General features: G+C 39.8%; 1 protein-coding gene across 34 annotated transcripts in view; it reads right to left on the bottom strand.

Annotated features, from left to right (window-relative positions):
* Window positions 1–14598, bottom strand: part of dlg2 (discs, large homolog 2 (Drosophila)) — a 208837-nt gene that overhangs the window by 119465 nt on the left and 74774 nt on the right. For 2 of the 34 annotated variants that reach the window (XM_044222389.1, XM_044222390.1), the window contains exon 1: window positions 4588–4711. The exons of the other annotated variants lie outside the window; for them this stretch is intronic. In XM_044222389.1, coding sequence (XP_044078324.1) covers window positions 4588–4629 — 42 coding nt within the window. In that variant the 5' untranslated portion in view covers window positions 4630–4711. Of the gene's footprint in view, window positions 1–4587; window positions 4712–14598 lie in introns of those variants that run through there. 34 annotated transcript variants of the gene reach the window in all.

Raw genomic sequence — 14598 nt, 5'->3', positions numbered from 1 at the left:
AGCTTCTAAGCACATTGCCCATTCAGAGAAACCACTCACTGCGGCTAACATTCAGTGTAATTGTAATTGCTTGCTGCTAAAAATATTTTTGGGTAAATTCCAACACTTTAAGCATAGAGGGAAGCAGTCCAGGACATGCCGTTTTAACTTTTGAAGCAGGTGCGAGCCAGATCATATTTCACACTGGAAGAAAGCACAAACACTGCCAAAGCTGTACAACTGAGCAGCACTTTGTAAAAAGGACCCCAAAGTCACTGTTTACCCTTGATAATGTAAGTAATCTCTTCCAGAGGTAGAGTTGTGGACACTTCTTTAATACAGTGAATGAACCTCCAAGGACTTTAGCTTTTACTGCTAGCGTATTGTGGCAGCACCTCACCTCGGTCAGTTTGCTGTACTGTCTGTCCAGACATGTGCTGCCTTGCGTCTCAACTCTGAAGCAGTTACCTAACAGGGGATAAGCTTGGAATATTTATTTAAAGACAGGGGTGGAGACAATAATTGCTGCACCTAATATTTTGTTGCCTTTACATACAGGAGCTGAGAAGTGGAAATAAATAATATAATACACAAATTCCATTATAACGCAGTCTAATACAACACCTACACAATTGATAACCTCAAAAATGATCTGAGCCTGCACATTTGAAAGACTAAAAAAATTAACTGGACTGAAATGAAACTGAGAAAATGGATAATATGTGAATAATGTGTACTGTCTGTGCTATATTGAGGACAGTGAATACAAGATAAGAATGGAACACTTGCAACTGTAATAAAGTGGCAAAATTAACACAATAAAAGGAAACAAGATTACACCTTGCTTATGAAATTAGCCAAATCAGATTGTGTTACAGTATGTGGGCATCCTGAGCTTTGCTGGTAGGGGGCCTTGGCAGGGCGATGAAGCAGTTTGGGGTCCCCGGCATTATAAAACAACACAGGAATCCCTGGCATAGTATACTATGTAACTGTTAGCCAGCTCCTAATGGACCCAACAGTGTGAGACTCACCCTGCAATGGTAAGACTATTCAAGACACCAGCTTGTGTTTCTCTTCTCTCTGCCTATTTTAACAACGCAGAGTGCAATGTATGATAAGTGCCATCACACACAAGGATGTACCTCGTTTCATTCAAAATAAAATGCTCTGATAGATCAAATTGTACATAAAAAGCAGGTATACCTGCAACAATAAAAATGGTAGCAGGAATAGCGTCATTAGCAGCATAGTATATGGCAGTTCATTCAGATTCAGCTCATCGTCTATATTGAAAATGGAAATTCTGGTTTTCTGTTGTTCCAGCTGGTGTAAACAACTTAAAAGTTAAAGTAAAACTTAAAAATAGGTTTCTTCCTAGTTAATGATATATGATACCACATGGAATTACAATGCACAGTGGTCTCCTTGTGTTCTCACAACTAAACACACACAATTAGATTAAAACTAGCATCTATCGTGCTCTGGTATGAGCTCCGATGTCCCTCTTAAATTTTGTTTTTAGAATCATACACAATGATTCTGTCAGCCACAATGTGTTAAAAAACAAAACAGGAAGTTTAAATATTTACCCCAAACCAGACTTCAAAGAACATCTGCTCTGAGCTAAGGATTTTTACTTTTTTATACTATTTTATACACTAACACTTTCACCTCTGGGAAGACTTTTCTTTAGAAGTCTGCAACATACTTTTAAAGTAGTTCAACACAGTTCATCAGAATAGCAGCTTTAACCATATGAGTTTATGTACTATGACTGAAACAAACTGTTATAACTTTCATTCTGGGTAGCATTACGTTTCCATTCAGATATATTTAGCTATGCGTGCACCCACTGAACATTTAGATTGTAATGGCTCACTCTTTGTGTTTTATTTGGTGGCACAATTTGCATTCAAATGCTGCTGTGTTCATTTCCTAAACATTTAGAAATTATAAAAATGAAATGAAAAAAAAGACTCATGAAGCCATACTTGTATACAATATTTATGAGGTAGATCAAAGTACCCCTGCCTGCTATTTACTTTGACATGTGTATTATAGTGAGGAATAGTTCTTCCTTAAGAGCACTGTGATGGTAGGTATGGTACTCTGTACTGCTACTTATGCATATTGACAAGGATATTGGTATCACTGTGTTCTGAGCCCTGCAGCCTGGCCATAGAAGAGTTGAAATACATACACCACTGATTCTTCCAACTGTGCAGCAATCCCTCAACTCCAAATCTCTCTAAAAAGTAAGAATTAGTCTCTTTGGTGTTTGAAACTCGTAACTTGTAAGTGTACTAAAAAACATTTCTACTATCATCAATGTAACAGGCAGGCTTCACAAGTTGACAGACATTTAGCGGCTTATCTGTGAAAATAACTGGGAATGCCTTTGCATTAAATCTCATGTAGCACATGTGCTCAATTCCACTTTTCTAAGCAGGAACCTGAATCTATTTTACCATAAAGTAACAAATGTATTATGAGAGTGCATTGTAGCTATTACTAGTGATGTACAGCTTTGTTTCATAGGCTACATTTACCTTGAAGCACTGCATGATCAGATTGTACAGTGCAAATACCCAATGTCTAATTGCAGCGAAGTAGAGCACAATTTCCTTTATATACATGATTTTGAAATTTGAATGCAACGTGACTGACAGGGCCTTTAACCTGCAGGTCAGATACCACTGTGAACAGAGGCAGAAAAACTAGTCTAGCAAATGAATAATGTCTGTATCCTGAATGGCATTACTGATTTATGTGGGTCTGAGCAGAAAGTGCTGCAAAACAGTGCCAATGGATCAATCAATTATTGATCACAGAGATAGAGGGACAGTTTCGAAGGTGAAGAAGGAGGAGGGGAATAGGAATGGGAACATTGCTGAGTCCAGCCCCTCTGCTGTGGCGAGAGGCAGACAACAAAAGGAAAGGAATGGAGAACTTGTTAAATGTGATTGTTCATCACCCACCAAAGCAGCATTAAACCAAATTAGGTTCAAGGTCTACACAGATACACTGCCAGGAACATGACAATTGTGTGGTGTGATTATTTCGATCTCTAGGAGCTGCTAGGAGATGGCATCCAGACAGAATCAATCTGTAGCAGAACAGATGATTTGGAAGGCGTGTTAACAACGAGCTTATAAAACAATATCGTTTTGACAAAAATAATTGACATTTTGTCTCTGTTAAATAAATGTTACCCTTGTATAAAATGTCATCTGTCAGAAAAACTACAATATGTCATTAAAATTTCTGCTTGCAACTTTGAGCGTCAAAGACCTCACACTGTGTCACACTTTTCCGTTTTAGTCCTCGGTTAACTTTCAGTGCGATTCCTTCAGGAGAGATTTCAGGAGGGATTCTGAGACCGCTGATAAATACACTCAATATGTAAAGATTGGTATGCTATATATGGGTATACATATATGTACAGACTGTGGGAAAGGTATGCCATTTTTCTGATTCAAAAATTCTCATCACCATAACAATATGTTTTCATGGCGTCATGTCAGTTTGATTATGGCATCATTTTACATTCTAGCATTTTTCACTTGACATTAGTTGCTTGGGAGATGTGTTTATGCAATACTGTGATTTAACTTTCTTCATAAGGTTATTTGTACTTGGTTTTAAATAAATATGACATGTTGGTCTCTGCTTGTTCATTCATTAAGCTCTGAGAATCAAAGCCACAACAGGAGTGGCTCCGCTCGTGATTCTCAGATTTCTACATATTTTCTCACTGTAACATGCAGATAGTTGAATTCAGAATCCAAAATCAGGAAATATCATCCTCCATCAACAATCCAGCAAGTCTGTTTATTACATTTTTATAAACCAATTCCTGGTTAATCAGTGCACAGTGCCAGAGGATAAAAATAACATTAATTGTGATGGTGCCTTGAGTACTGGATATAAAACACATCACGAATGCAAATACATATAAATACATATAAGGTGCTGTGTACCAGTATACACCCTTATGACATGCATTGCTGTCTACATTCACTCGTTAAACTCTGATGCAGGAGTCTTTATTTTATGACAGCAACTGTCACCCCTACCATGGAATAATGTAATGCACTACCTGTTAGGCTGGCAGCTAATTCCATTGAGCTTTTGCAGTAGTGAGTGATCACAGCTTACACTGAGCCTACTTAGCTGGCTGCATTAACTCCTATTTCAGCCAAGGTTGAAGGTGGAGGTGACTACAGGGCACAGCTTTGTACTGCTGGCTTTAAAGTACAACTGTTGTAACTTGAATTAAAATGATCAAACAGCATCATCACATCAATATTGTTAATAAGCAGGGCAGTTTGGAGAGAAGGTTAACAAATGATTGGTTATTGTACAAGCTCTGCTGTTAGGCAATTGTACTCACACAGCCTTCCAGTTTTAGAAAAGACTTATATAACTAGAGAGCCGGTAAACACACATACAAAGAAAAAATAAATAGATAAAACACCACCTGAATACCTGTGCTACAGCCTCCACTCACTCACTCACTGGGCTTTATGTGATATCACATGCACATCCTCCCCACACCACTTCCCCTTTCACACAAATATACACACACTCTTGGAAGTCCCTTACCTGCATGTCTGATCTCAGAGCACAGTAGCATGCAAAAAACATGGCAGTTTTGTAGTAACATAAAGGAAGCTGGAGGATAGCTGCTAAATCTTCTTCAAGGATTAGAAAGAAAAAGCAAAGAAAAGAGCTGCGGTATCAGATGAGACGGAGGTGGTAGCATCCCTGAGTGAGAGAAATACTCTGATTGTACACCACTGAGGTGGCCAGACCACTTTTTCTGTGGGAAATTTAAAACACCAATAAAAAGACCTTTCACTTGATGCAAAGCTCCATTACGGCTCACAGGCAAGCAGGCGGGACTGAACTGTCAAGAGGGGGGAGTGAAAATGTGTGCCTCACATGCAGAAGAAAGCAAACTGAGAAAAGTCTGCTGGTTGAATGTGATCAACATGTGCAGGAATCGCTGGGAATTAAAGGAAGAGAAAAATAGGACAAATGTGTACACAAACATCTGAAAATGTGATGTGAATATTGGTTAGTGTGTTTGTGTGTGTGCATAAATACACAAGAGTAATGTGCACTTAGAAGTAGTAGAAGGAGTATTTTTATTTCCAGCATGCTGCACACCATCTTGGATGAAATGTTTTTTTCTTGCACCATATAAACACTTACTGTCTCTCTGTCTCTCCCTCCTTCACTCACTCTCACATACACAAACAGTGTTACATAACAAGCAGTACTCCACACTGTCATTACAATAGTGCTCGGAAGAAAAACACGAGCAAAAGAGTAACACCACACTATTTCACCAATGCAGGCTTCGACAGAGAGAGGGTGCTTCTTGAAAACTCTGAATACTACAGAGCATTAAAGAGGAGAACAATAAGGTAAATATAGCAGCAAGCGGCAATTCCAGGGTTCAAGCCAACACAGACCGTTAGAAGTTTAAAGCTTTTGAGCTGGTCCTGGTCAGATGTGGCCTAGACGTGAAAAAAGCAGTGAAATCTCCCTTTTTTGCATTTTCACAAATGGAATGAAGAAAACAAACAATTTCTGATTCATAGTCTGATTTGTGTTATGCCACGCCCATTTATTGCATTTGTAGCGCCCCCTAGTGGTTTGAATGAAACTTCCAGGGTATGTTTCAGGTCCCATAAGTTTTGGGATGACTGACCCAACGGTTGTTGACTTTGGTCTATGTATGTGCCAAGCCCCTTTTAAAGTTCATTGGTCAATATCTTAAAAACTAAATAAGATATTAACCAGCCTTATGCAAATTTTGATAAGCTTCGTCCAAAGATGATCCACCGAAAATTTGGTAGCCAATCGGACCTACGGTTTAGGAGGAGATGTCAAAAATGTGGTGTTCAAAAAATTCAAAATGGCGGAATATCTAGTTAGGCGGACTTTAGAGGTCCAGGAGGCTTTTTTGTAGAGCACATTGAGCTGGACTTGTGAGAGAAATTTCAACTCATTCAGACCTTCGGTGTGAGGGGCGTGGCCTGTTCAAAACTGCATTTTGGGCCTTAATTACCGATTGGCCACATGGTGGCGCTGTAATTATTTCTGTGGAAGCACATGCACATCATTTACAGTTATTGGGCCAAGTTTTGTCTTACTAGCTCATTCCAGCTCAGGGCAATTTGAGCTGTGGCAAATAATAATATAATACAAATAATAATAATAATAATAAACCGACACAAACTCAGTAGGGTTCTACCACTTCGTGGTTGGAACCCCTTCAGGGCTGAAACCCCTAATTACTGAGACCTCTTGTTTGTCAACACATTGTCATCCTTCTAGGAAAAGTATTAACTATGGGCTACAACTTTATGTAATACTGAGCAAACACACACTATTAGGAACTACTTTTAATGACTCATCTGTATCCTGTGATTAATGGCTGCGTGCACTGCATGGCAGCATACACTACAACTGTATTATCAGCAGAGTTTCCCACAGCATGTGACTGTGGAGGCAACCCACCTCACCTGAAAAGTGCCTCCACTAACGTCAGAAGAAATTATTACATTTTTATTAAATATAATATTAGGCTTATTAAGCCTCTGGGAAAAGCAGCAGAGACCATGTATTTAATGAGTGATCATTGATAACAAGATGAGATGTGTCAGGATCTGTCTGATTCACCTTAGCAAGTGAATGACTGATCTGTTACATTGTACATTCACTTTGCAGTAAATTAATAGAAGCAGCATGTCACAATGTAGAGAACAAAAGACAACCTTCTGAGTTTTAACAAGTTGGGAAAAGTCGAGACAAACTGCCCAATCAGTCAGTCAGGCGCTGATGTGTGCAAGCAAGACGACCAGTCTGCAGCCAGGCTACATCCTGCTGGTGCTACTAGAAGGAAACTCAGGGGATCACCAAAGTTATTAGGATTTATTGTTTGGGGAATGTCTGTACCAAAATCTTTGCCAATCCAACAAGCAGATTTAAGTGGATAAGTGAAAATTGCCCTACGTACATAAAAAGTCAGAGGACCATCAAAATGACTGGGATTTATCCTCTGGACCCCCCCTCTGGGCCAACCAACATTTCCATCCGTAGAGCCACACTGCTAGTGTGGCTAAAAAAAAAATCACAGCTTAGTTTAAAGTTTGCATTAACCAGCTGGACTTGTATCATCAGTGGCTGCGTTCAGACAGGGTGGGTAACCATTTTAGAAACTGTGATTAAGCCACAGTTATTACAATGTCATGCAGCAGCTGCAGCTTTGGGCTCAGCTTGTCTTGACGCCACATTAGCTTTGCAGCTAGCTCGTACCTGAGGTAGCTTCAGGCAACAAAGTGGATTGATTATACTTGTATATAAAAAAAACGAGAGCAATGAGAATAAAATGATAAAGGTCAAAGTTATATGGAAAGAGCTTTCTGTATCAGCAGGTGATGGGATGGACCTTAGATTTGAGTTTTGCATATGATCCCATGCTTTCACAAATTCCGGACTATTTAACATGAATAAGCTCCTTACACAGAAGAGGAAGCATTCTCAGTAATAAAGACACATGAAAGCACTACTACACCATATTGGTGCTCATAGTACTTATAAGTTGCAGGTGTTACACTTTTATATGTACTGTAGTGTTTCAAAAACGCTTGATTTTTTTCCTTCAATTTCTCATTTGGAGTTACAAGGTTTACACCAAACAGCAGCAACATGCATCCTGTTTTAGGAAGTGAGGTCACAGTGGTGTATGTGGGAAGATGCACCAGTCGGCAAACTGAACGTAGGGGGAGGTATTAAAGATGTTGTATAGGATATATTTTTGGTGCCAGCCTTCCTGTTACCGTGGTAACAGTCCATCGATTCAGCAGCATTAGTGAACGGAGAACCAAATGGATCCCCCGCCCCCTACATTCCTTACTTATTTATTTCTTCCTCAGAGAGTGTGAAGCTGAGCTGGGGGAGGAAGAGGAGGAAAGAGGGGGCTTGGATGAGGAGTGGAGAAGGAAGGTGGAGGAGGAAATCTGGGGGTGGATGAGCTGGAATGAAGATAAAAATGTTCAGAAATGACTGAAATCGGTATCCTGGACACAGCCACTGACTTGGCACTGCTGAATCTATAGGATACCTAGCAAAGTAGTGTATTTGATGAGACCTTCCCTTGTATGGAGGGACAACTCCGAAGGCAAATAGTGTCAGAGCTCCTCAGCTCCAGGGTGTACTATTGATCAGGGTCGAAGCAACTGAATCCCTCAGAACTGCAGGGTTCCATTATAATGATTTACACAATACTATAGAATTTATAACCTAACAAAAGTATAATTATCCCGTCATCATTTTATATCAGTCATAATCCAATTAATGGCTTTTTTACATGTGTTCTGCAATTAATGCATTAACTAAATACGTTTATATACTACTACTACTACACTACACACACAAGATTGACAACCATCACAAAATATGAACTATCCACTATGTTTCTATTTGTGCTCACTATCAGTATCACTGAGCATGTTTTAATCCTTATTTTTTCATGTAGCACAAATGCTCTTTTTCAGCAATGCAAGTTTATACTGCAGGTTTGTACTGCTGTCTGCACCTTCTGAAGTAAGATTGTTAGTCTCCAAAAAATATCTAAAATCATACAAACGTTTTAGTATGCATTTTACCATAGTTTGCCTTGCTTTCCTGCACCAAACATGTTTAGTAAAATTCAGCCCTTGCTATTTTCTTTGCCACCCGAAATAAAAGCTCTTCTGTGCTTCTAGGACAAAAGACTGAGGGGGATATTTACAAAGCCTGACGCAAATTACCGTTAGGGGAGTGTTGCCCACCACTGGAAAGTAATGAAGTGAAAAAGTTTTTTTTCTGCTGCTGAACTTTGAATAGAAGTTGAAGAGAAGACACTTTTGGAACTGCTGGCATGCATTCATCCTGCAAGTGAAAGGCTGTATGTGAGGAAATATTAGTTATATAGCCTGATGTCAGCTCAGCAAAATCATCAGACTGAAAGACAAGTGTGGGAGATTTTTGGTAAAACGTTTAAACTCTTTTGACTAGATTATTTATATAAACAGATAAAAACAATATAACGGCCAAGTAGCACTGGCTGCTTCAATCACAACACATTGGGCTGGAGCCACTGTGAGCCATTAAATATCAGGAACAATAAGCAGGCCACAGAGAAACCGAAAGGTAACACTGAAAAATAACAGGATGTTGCATTGCTGCTCTCATCTTGTGTTATTGTGCTGAGTGGAGAACTCCTGTAAAGTAACTTTATAATGAATCTTTTCATTTGCATTTCTCTCCCTCTGTGTCTGAAAAAACAGTACTGCAGATTTTACATCTGCTTTTTCTCATACATAAAATTTCTGTTTATTCTGCTGGAGTGGTCAGTCAGCAGTGATAAATCAAGCGCAGCAGCTATTTGTATAAATCTTCATTCCTTCTTTCAATATTTTGCACATTTGAACAGGAACATATTAAAATACATATTGCATAAGCCCAAAAACTGCTATTTTCAGTGTTGCCACTTTTGTTCTATTTTACCAACGGCAAACCTTGGTGTGACCCTTTAGTGAACTAAGGACAGACAAATAAGCAAATAAGAATGTTTAGTGCTTAAACACGGGCCACAAATCTTTAGTAAATATCCTCCTGAATGTGCTATTGTAGCTCACTGGATACCATGACGCTGACATACTCATTAGTAGCTTAAGTGCTATTAAGAATGAATACAGTAAAAGTGTCTGTCACGGTACGGCTGTACCTTTCCTAGTGTTCCTGTCTGTCTGTCCCCTGTTAGTCTTCTTGTGTGTGTGTGTGTGTGTGTGTGTGTATGCGCGGCCTCCGAGGTACTGCCAATCAGCAACTGACACACCTGCTACTGAACCATCTACTGCTGCTCACCTGTTCTCCATCCACAATTACACCTGACAGTATATCTACCCGGCTCTTCTCACCAGTCTTTACCAGATTGTCCGTTTACCTCAGTGGTATAACTCGTCGGCGCTTGTCTACCCTGCCAAGTAATTACCTGCATGTTATCAGAGCGCCTGATTAACCTGCTTAACTTCCTGTGCCCAGGTTCGCTCGTGTCACCTGCCTCGGCGTTGCCCACCGGTTTTCCAGGAGGACTTCACCACAGCTGTCACCTGCCTTGTCTCAGACTGCGTTCCTGCCTCGGCCTGCCTGCTCTTCTCAGCCTTGTGGCGGTCTGCTGCCTGCCTCCAGTCTACCGGCTTCCAGCCTTGCCTCCACACTCCTGGTTCCTCACTGTGTGTTCTTCTAAATAAACGGAACCTACTAGTGCACACTCGCTGTCCTGGTCGTGCTTTTGGGGCCCAGCCCCGGTATACCATAACAGTGTCGCTTCCTTCCAAAAAAGATCAGATGTATGGTTTATTTACAGTATTCCTAACACTTTAAAGAAATCATGTAGGAGCAAGTGCTATAACAGCTCACAGAAGAAGCTGCTGTAGACAGAAGGAGGACAGACAGAGGGCAGCAAGAGGTAAATCAAGAGACAGTACTTGGGTCAGATACTGAATTATTACTATCATCTTGTAACTGCTACACAGCAAAATATCCAAGTTGGGACATGTGGATCGCTGGAAAACTACTTGTCAGAGCCTCTCAGTGCGATCTCAGGTCCACCACTCTACACCGAACTGTTTTGGCCCAGAGTGACATTTGACACATTTCCATACAAAACTACCATATATTTTCAATTTTGTTAGTATTAATCATTTCAAGACTTATTTTATAGTAACAGACATTTTAATTAAATCTGAGTAAACCATTGTAATTCAAGATACACTGTAGGAGGAAAAAACATCCTTTATCTGTGTTTCCTTTTCCTTATACTACACAGCTTGTGAAACCAATGCAGCAGCTGGAGTTAGATCACTGGCTCACTTTACTGACCTCAACTGATGCTGAAGTACAGACAAGGCACACCAAAACTCCACTTGGTGCTTCTTTGAACATGATATAACAACAGATCAAGTACGAGCGCCTAATCCCCACCCATACTGTACATCACATAAACAGAATATTACGACTTGATATTGGTCACCTGGTATTTGCTGCCATACTGTATACATAATTATACATTGTGCATTTGTAGTAGTGTGTATGTTGTTGCACTAAATTAGAGCCAGGACACTATAATTTCCTGTAAAATCCTATGTTTGTTATGAAGCAAAGGCTTTTATTTTGAAGGTTACTGATTAACATTCAGCATTATATTTCATATTTTTTCTACGCTTTCTTACATGTTGCTAACATATTTTATGGGGGTAAATGTTTTACTGTAGAATTACTCCCTATTTTTGTTATAGACTTTTCCCTTGGAGAGTATGCACTTGTTTTGCCCTGTATATTTTGTTATTTATTTATTTTGTCATGTTAAAAGCGCCCAGTGGAGTTGCCTTGTAAACAAATGTCGTGTTTACATTCAGAATTACTCACCAAAACGCACTGAGGTCTAACAAAAGTGCACTTCCTTCCTCATAAAACATTTGCAAAGCCAATTCTTCTTAAAAGTTTTAACCCTGCATCCATGTTTACTAGCATGCACTCTTCTCTTTGTCTCTTTTGGTGCATTACTGTATATCTTGGAGCATTACCACCGCCTGTCAATCAGTAGTGTGAAATCATTAGCTGGACTGTTTATGGCATCACTGTGCACATGCATAAGACAAACACAACAGGGGACCCACTCATAGAAAAACTGCTCCATAGCACTACTAGAGTTCAAAAACTCCACAGGATCCACTTGGATACCTTTAAGTTACTTTAAACAGTGCAAAGTCAATGTATTAATATTTTTATGTTTTAGACCTAAAGTTTTATTCATGTTCATGCATAAATCTGCTAATTAAAAGTGAAGTTTTTTGAAGTGTGGGTGTAGCAGGGCTGCCGTGTAGCTTGTAACACTAGAGTATACTGTTGAGACCATGTTAGCAAAAGTGGAGCATTTTTTGACTTTGTTTATTGTGTTGCACAGACATGGCGAGCATTTATGCAAGAGTGATCTGGGAATGATTTGTTTCTCTGCAATTGCAAGAAAGTTATGCTGATGCCTTTCAACAAATTGCTGAAAGATAGTCCCAGGAAGTGAGGTGCTTGTCACTATACAACACAACACAGGTTTATCCCTCCCTACACATCACACAAAGTTTCATATTGTGTCTAATCTCAGTCTCCCATCTACAGAAAATGTCTCATTCAAAAACCTTATTTTCCCTTCCTAAGTCAGGCCACAAAGACATTTGATTAAACAGATTGCAGTCTTTTGTGTGCATGTGATTATGCTTTTACTTTTGATTGTAAGTAGTACTTTTAGTTGTAAAGACTCACACTTATTTTTAACCTCTGGAATGTCATTAATGAGTGACTTTATATGAAGAGGATGTATGTATGTATATACATATATATATATATATATATATATATATATATATATAATGTGTGTGTGAATGGGTGAATGTTGGCATGTGTTGTAAAGTGCTTTGAGTGGTTGGTAGACTTGAAAAGAGCTATATCAATGCAGTCCATTTACCATGCTGTTTCCAGGCAACACAACTGATCACAAATCCACCCAGCAGGCTGCCATGTAGTAGGAGGGAAGCTTTATTATTGTTGCAGGGGACGTGGTTGCTACCATTGCCAGGCTCTAATAAGAATTATTAGCTTAATGCTGTTAAACTGTGTCATTCACAGGCCGACAGACAGACATAGAGGTAGACAGAGAGAGACAGACGAACAGACAGATACATTATTACATCGCCTTATTTCCTGAGTTATCATGAGGAACTAGCACATGAATCTGGTATGTGTTCCTATAAAAACTAGATGTTAACTTTCTAATAATTTCACTTTATGCCCAAATTAGATGAATCATTTCTTTGAATCAGCCCTAGCAGCCTTCAACATATCCTCAAGGGCAGAAATACAATGACCATACAACACAGAGACGGTCCAGTGAGGCAAAAATATTCACGCTGAAGGTGCCAGAGATCAGTGGTGTTTCGACATGTTCTGTGAGGACGTGTTCCTCTGTTGGTGAAAACAAGCATTTAGTCATGCAATCTGTCAAGGTTTCACTTGTTGTTTCTGATTACAGAGGCTGTAAAAGTTAATTTGCAGGTTATAACAGACAAGTAGGGGATAGGGATCCCTCCTCTGTTGCTCTTCCTGAGGTTCCTGTTAAAAGGGATTTTCCTTATCCTTCCTAATAGAAGGTCTAAGGATAGAGGGTGCCGTATGTTGTATAGATTGTAAAGCCCCATGAAACAAATTTGTGATATTGGGCTATATAAATAAAATTGACTTGACAAGTAGGGCCTCAAGATACATCAGGAAGCAATTAGCAGGATTATGTGACAGAATGCATAAAGATATGGGGAAAATCTCTATTTTGTGTGCCTCACTGTGTTTGGGTGCATTTAAATTCCAAAACAGCAATTCAATCAATTGAATCGGCCTCTGTTTGCTTGTGTGTTTGCTGACACTTCAATAGCTTTTGGGTCAAATGAAATGTACCCATTTTTTAAGTGTATAACTGTTAATTATGAACAGTTTGGCATGCAACTATTTTGCTTTTCCTAAAATGATTATTAAACCTATCCTAAGGTAATAAGGCTGTAGAGAATTACAGATTTTTTTATTTGGTATTGTTCAGTTTGCTCCAGAGTGCAGCATCACAGAGCTCCCTGTGAACTTGTAAGAGATTAGCTCACTTTGAAACTCATCACCAGTGCGCAACCACAGACTGGCTGTTTGTATAGCCTTTATACACACATTACAGTGCATCCGGAAAGTATTCACAGCGCTTCACTTATTCCACATTTTGTTGTTACAGCATTATTCCAAAATGGAATAAATTCATTATTGTCCTTAAAATTCTACAAACAATACCCCATAATATATATAATATGATGCTACAAGGTTGGCACACCTATTTTGTGGCAGTTTCTCCCATTCTTCTTTGCAGGACCTCTCAAGCTCCATCAGGTTGGATGGGGAGCGTCGGTGCACAGCCATTTTCAGATCTCTCCAGAGATGTTCAATCGGGTTCAAGACTGGGCTCTGGCTGGGCCACTCAAGGACATTCACAGAGTTGTCCCGTAGCAACTCCTTTCTTATCTTGGCTGTGTGCTTAGGGTCGTTCAAAGAGTTCAATTTTTGTTTCATCAGACCAGAGAATTTTGTTTCTCATATTCCTTCTCATACTCCCCTCCTCATGGTCCTTTTGGCAAACTCCAGGCAGGCTGTCATGTGCCTTTTACTGAGGAGTGGCTTCCGTCTGGCCACTCTACCATACAGGCCTGATTGGAGGAGTGCTGCAGAGATGGTTATTCTTCTGGAAGGTTCTCCTCTCTCCACATAGAAACACTGGAGCTCTGTCAGAGTGGCCATCAGGTTCTTGGTCACCTCCCTGACTAAGGGCCTTCTCCCCTGATCGTTCAGTTTGACCGGCCGGCCAGCTCTAGGAAGAGTCCTGGTGGTTCCAAACTTCTTCCATTTACAGATGATGGAGGCCACTGTGCTCATTGGGACCTTCAATACTGCAGAAATTTTTCTGTACCCTTCCCC

This window comes from Siniperca chuatsi, linkage group LG14 (assembly GCF_020085105.1).
Source record: "Siniperca chuatsi isolate FFG_IHB_CAS linkage group LG14, ASM2008510v1, whole genome shotgun sequence".
In the NCBI taxonomy this organism is placed as follows: Eukaryota; Metazoa; Chordata; class Actinopteri; order Centrarchiformes; family Sinipercidae; genus Siniperca; species Siniperca chuatsi.
This window is presented reverse-complemented; position numbering and strand designations above follow the sequence as displayed.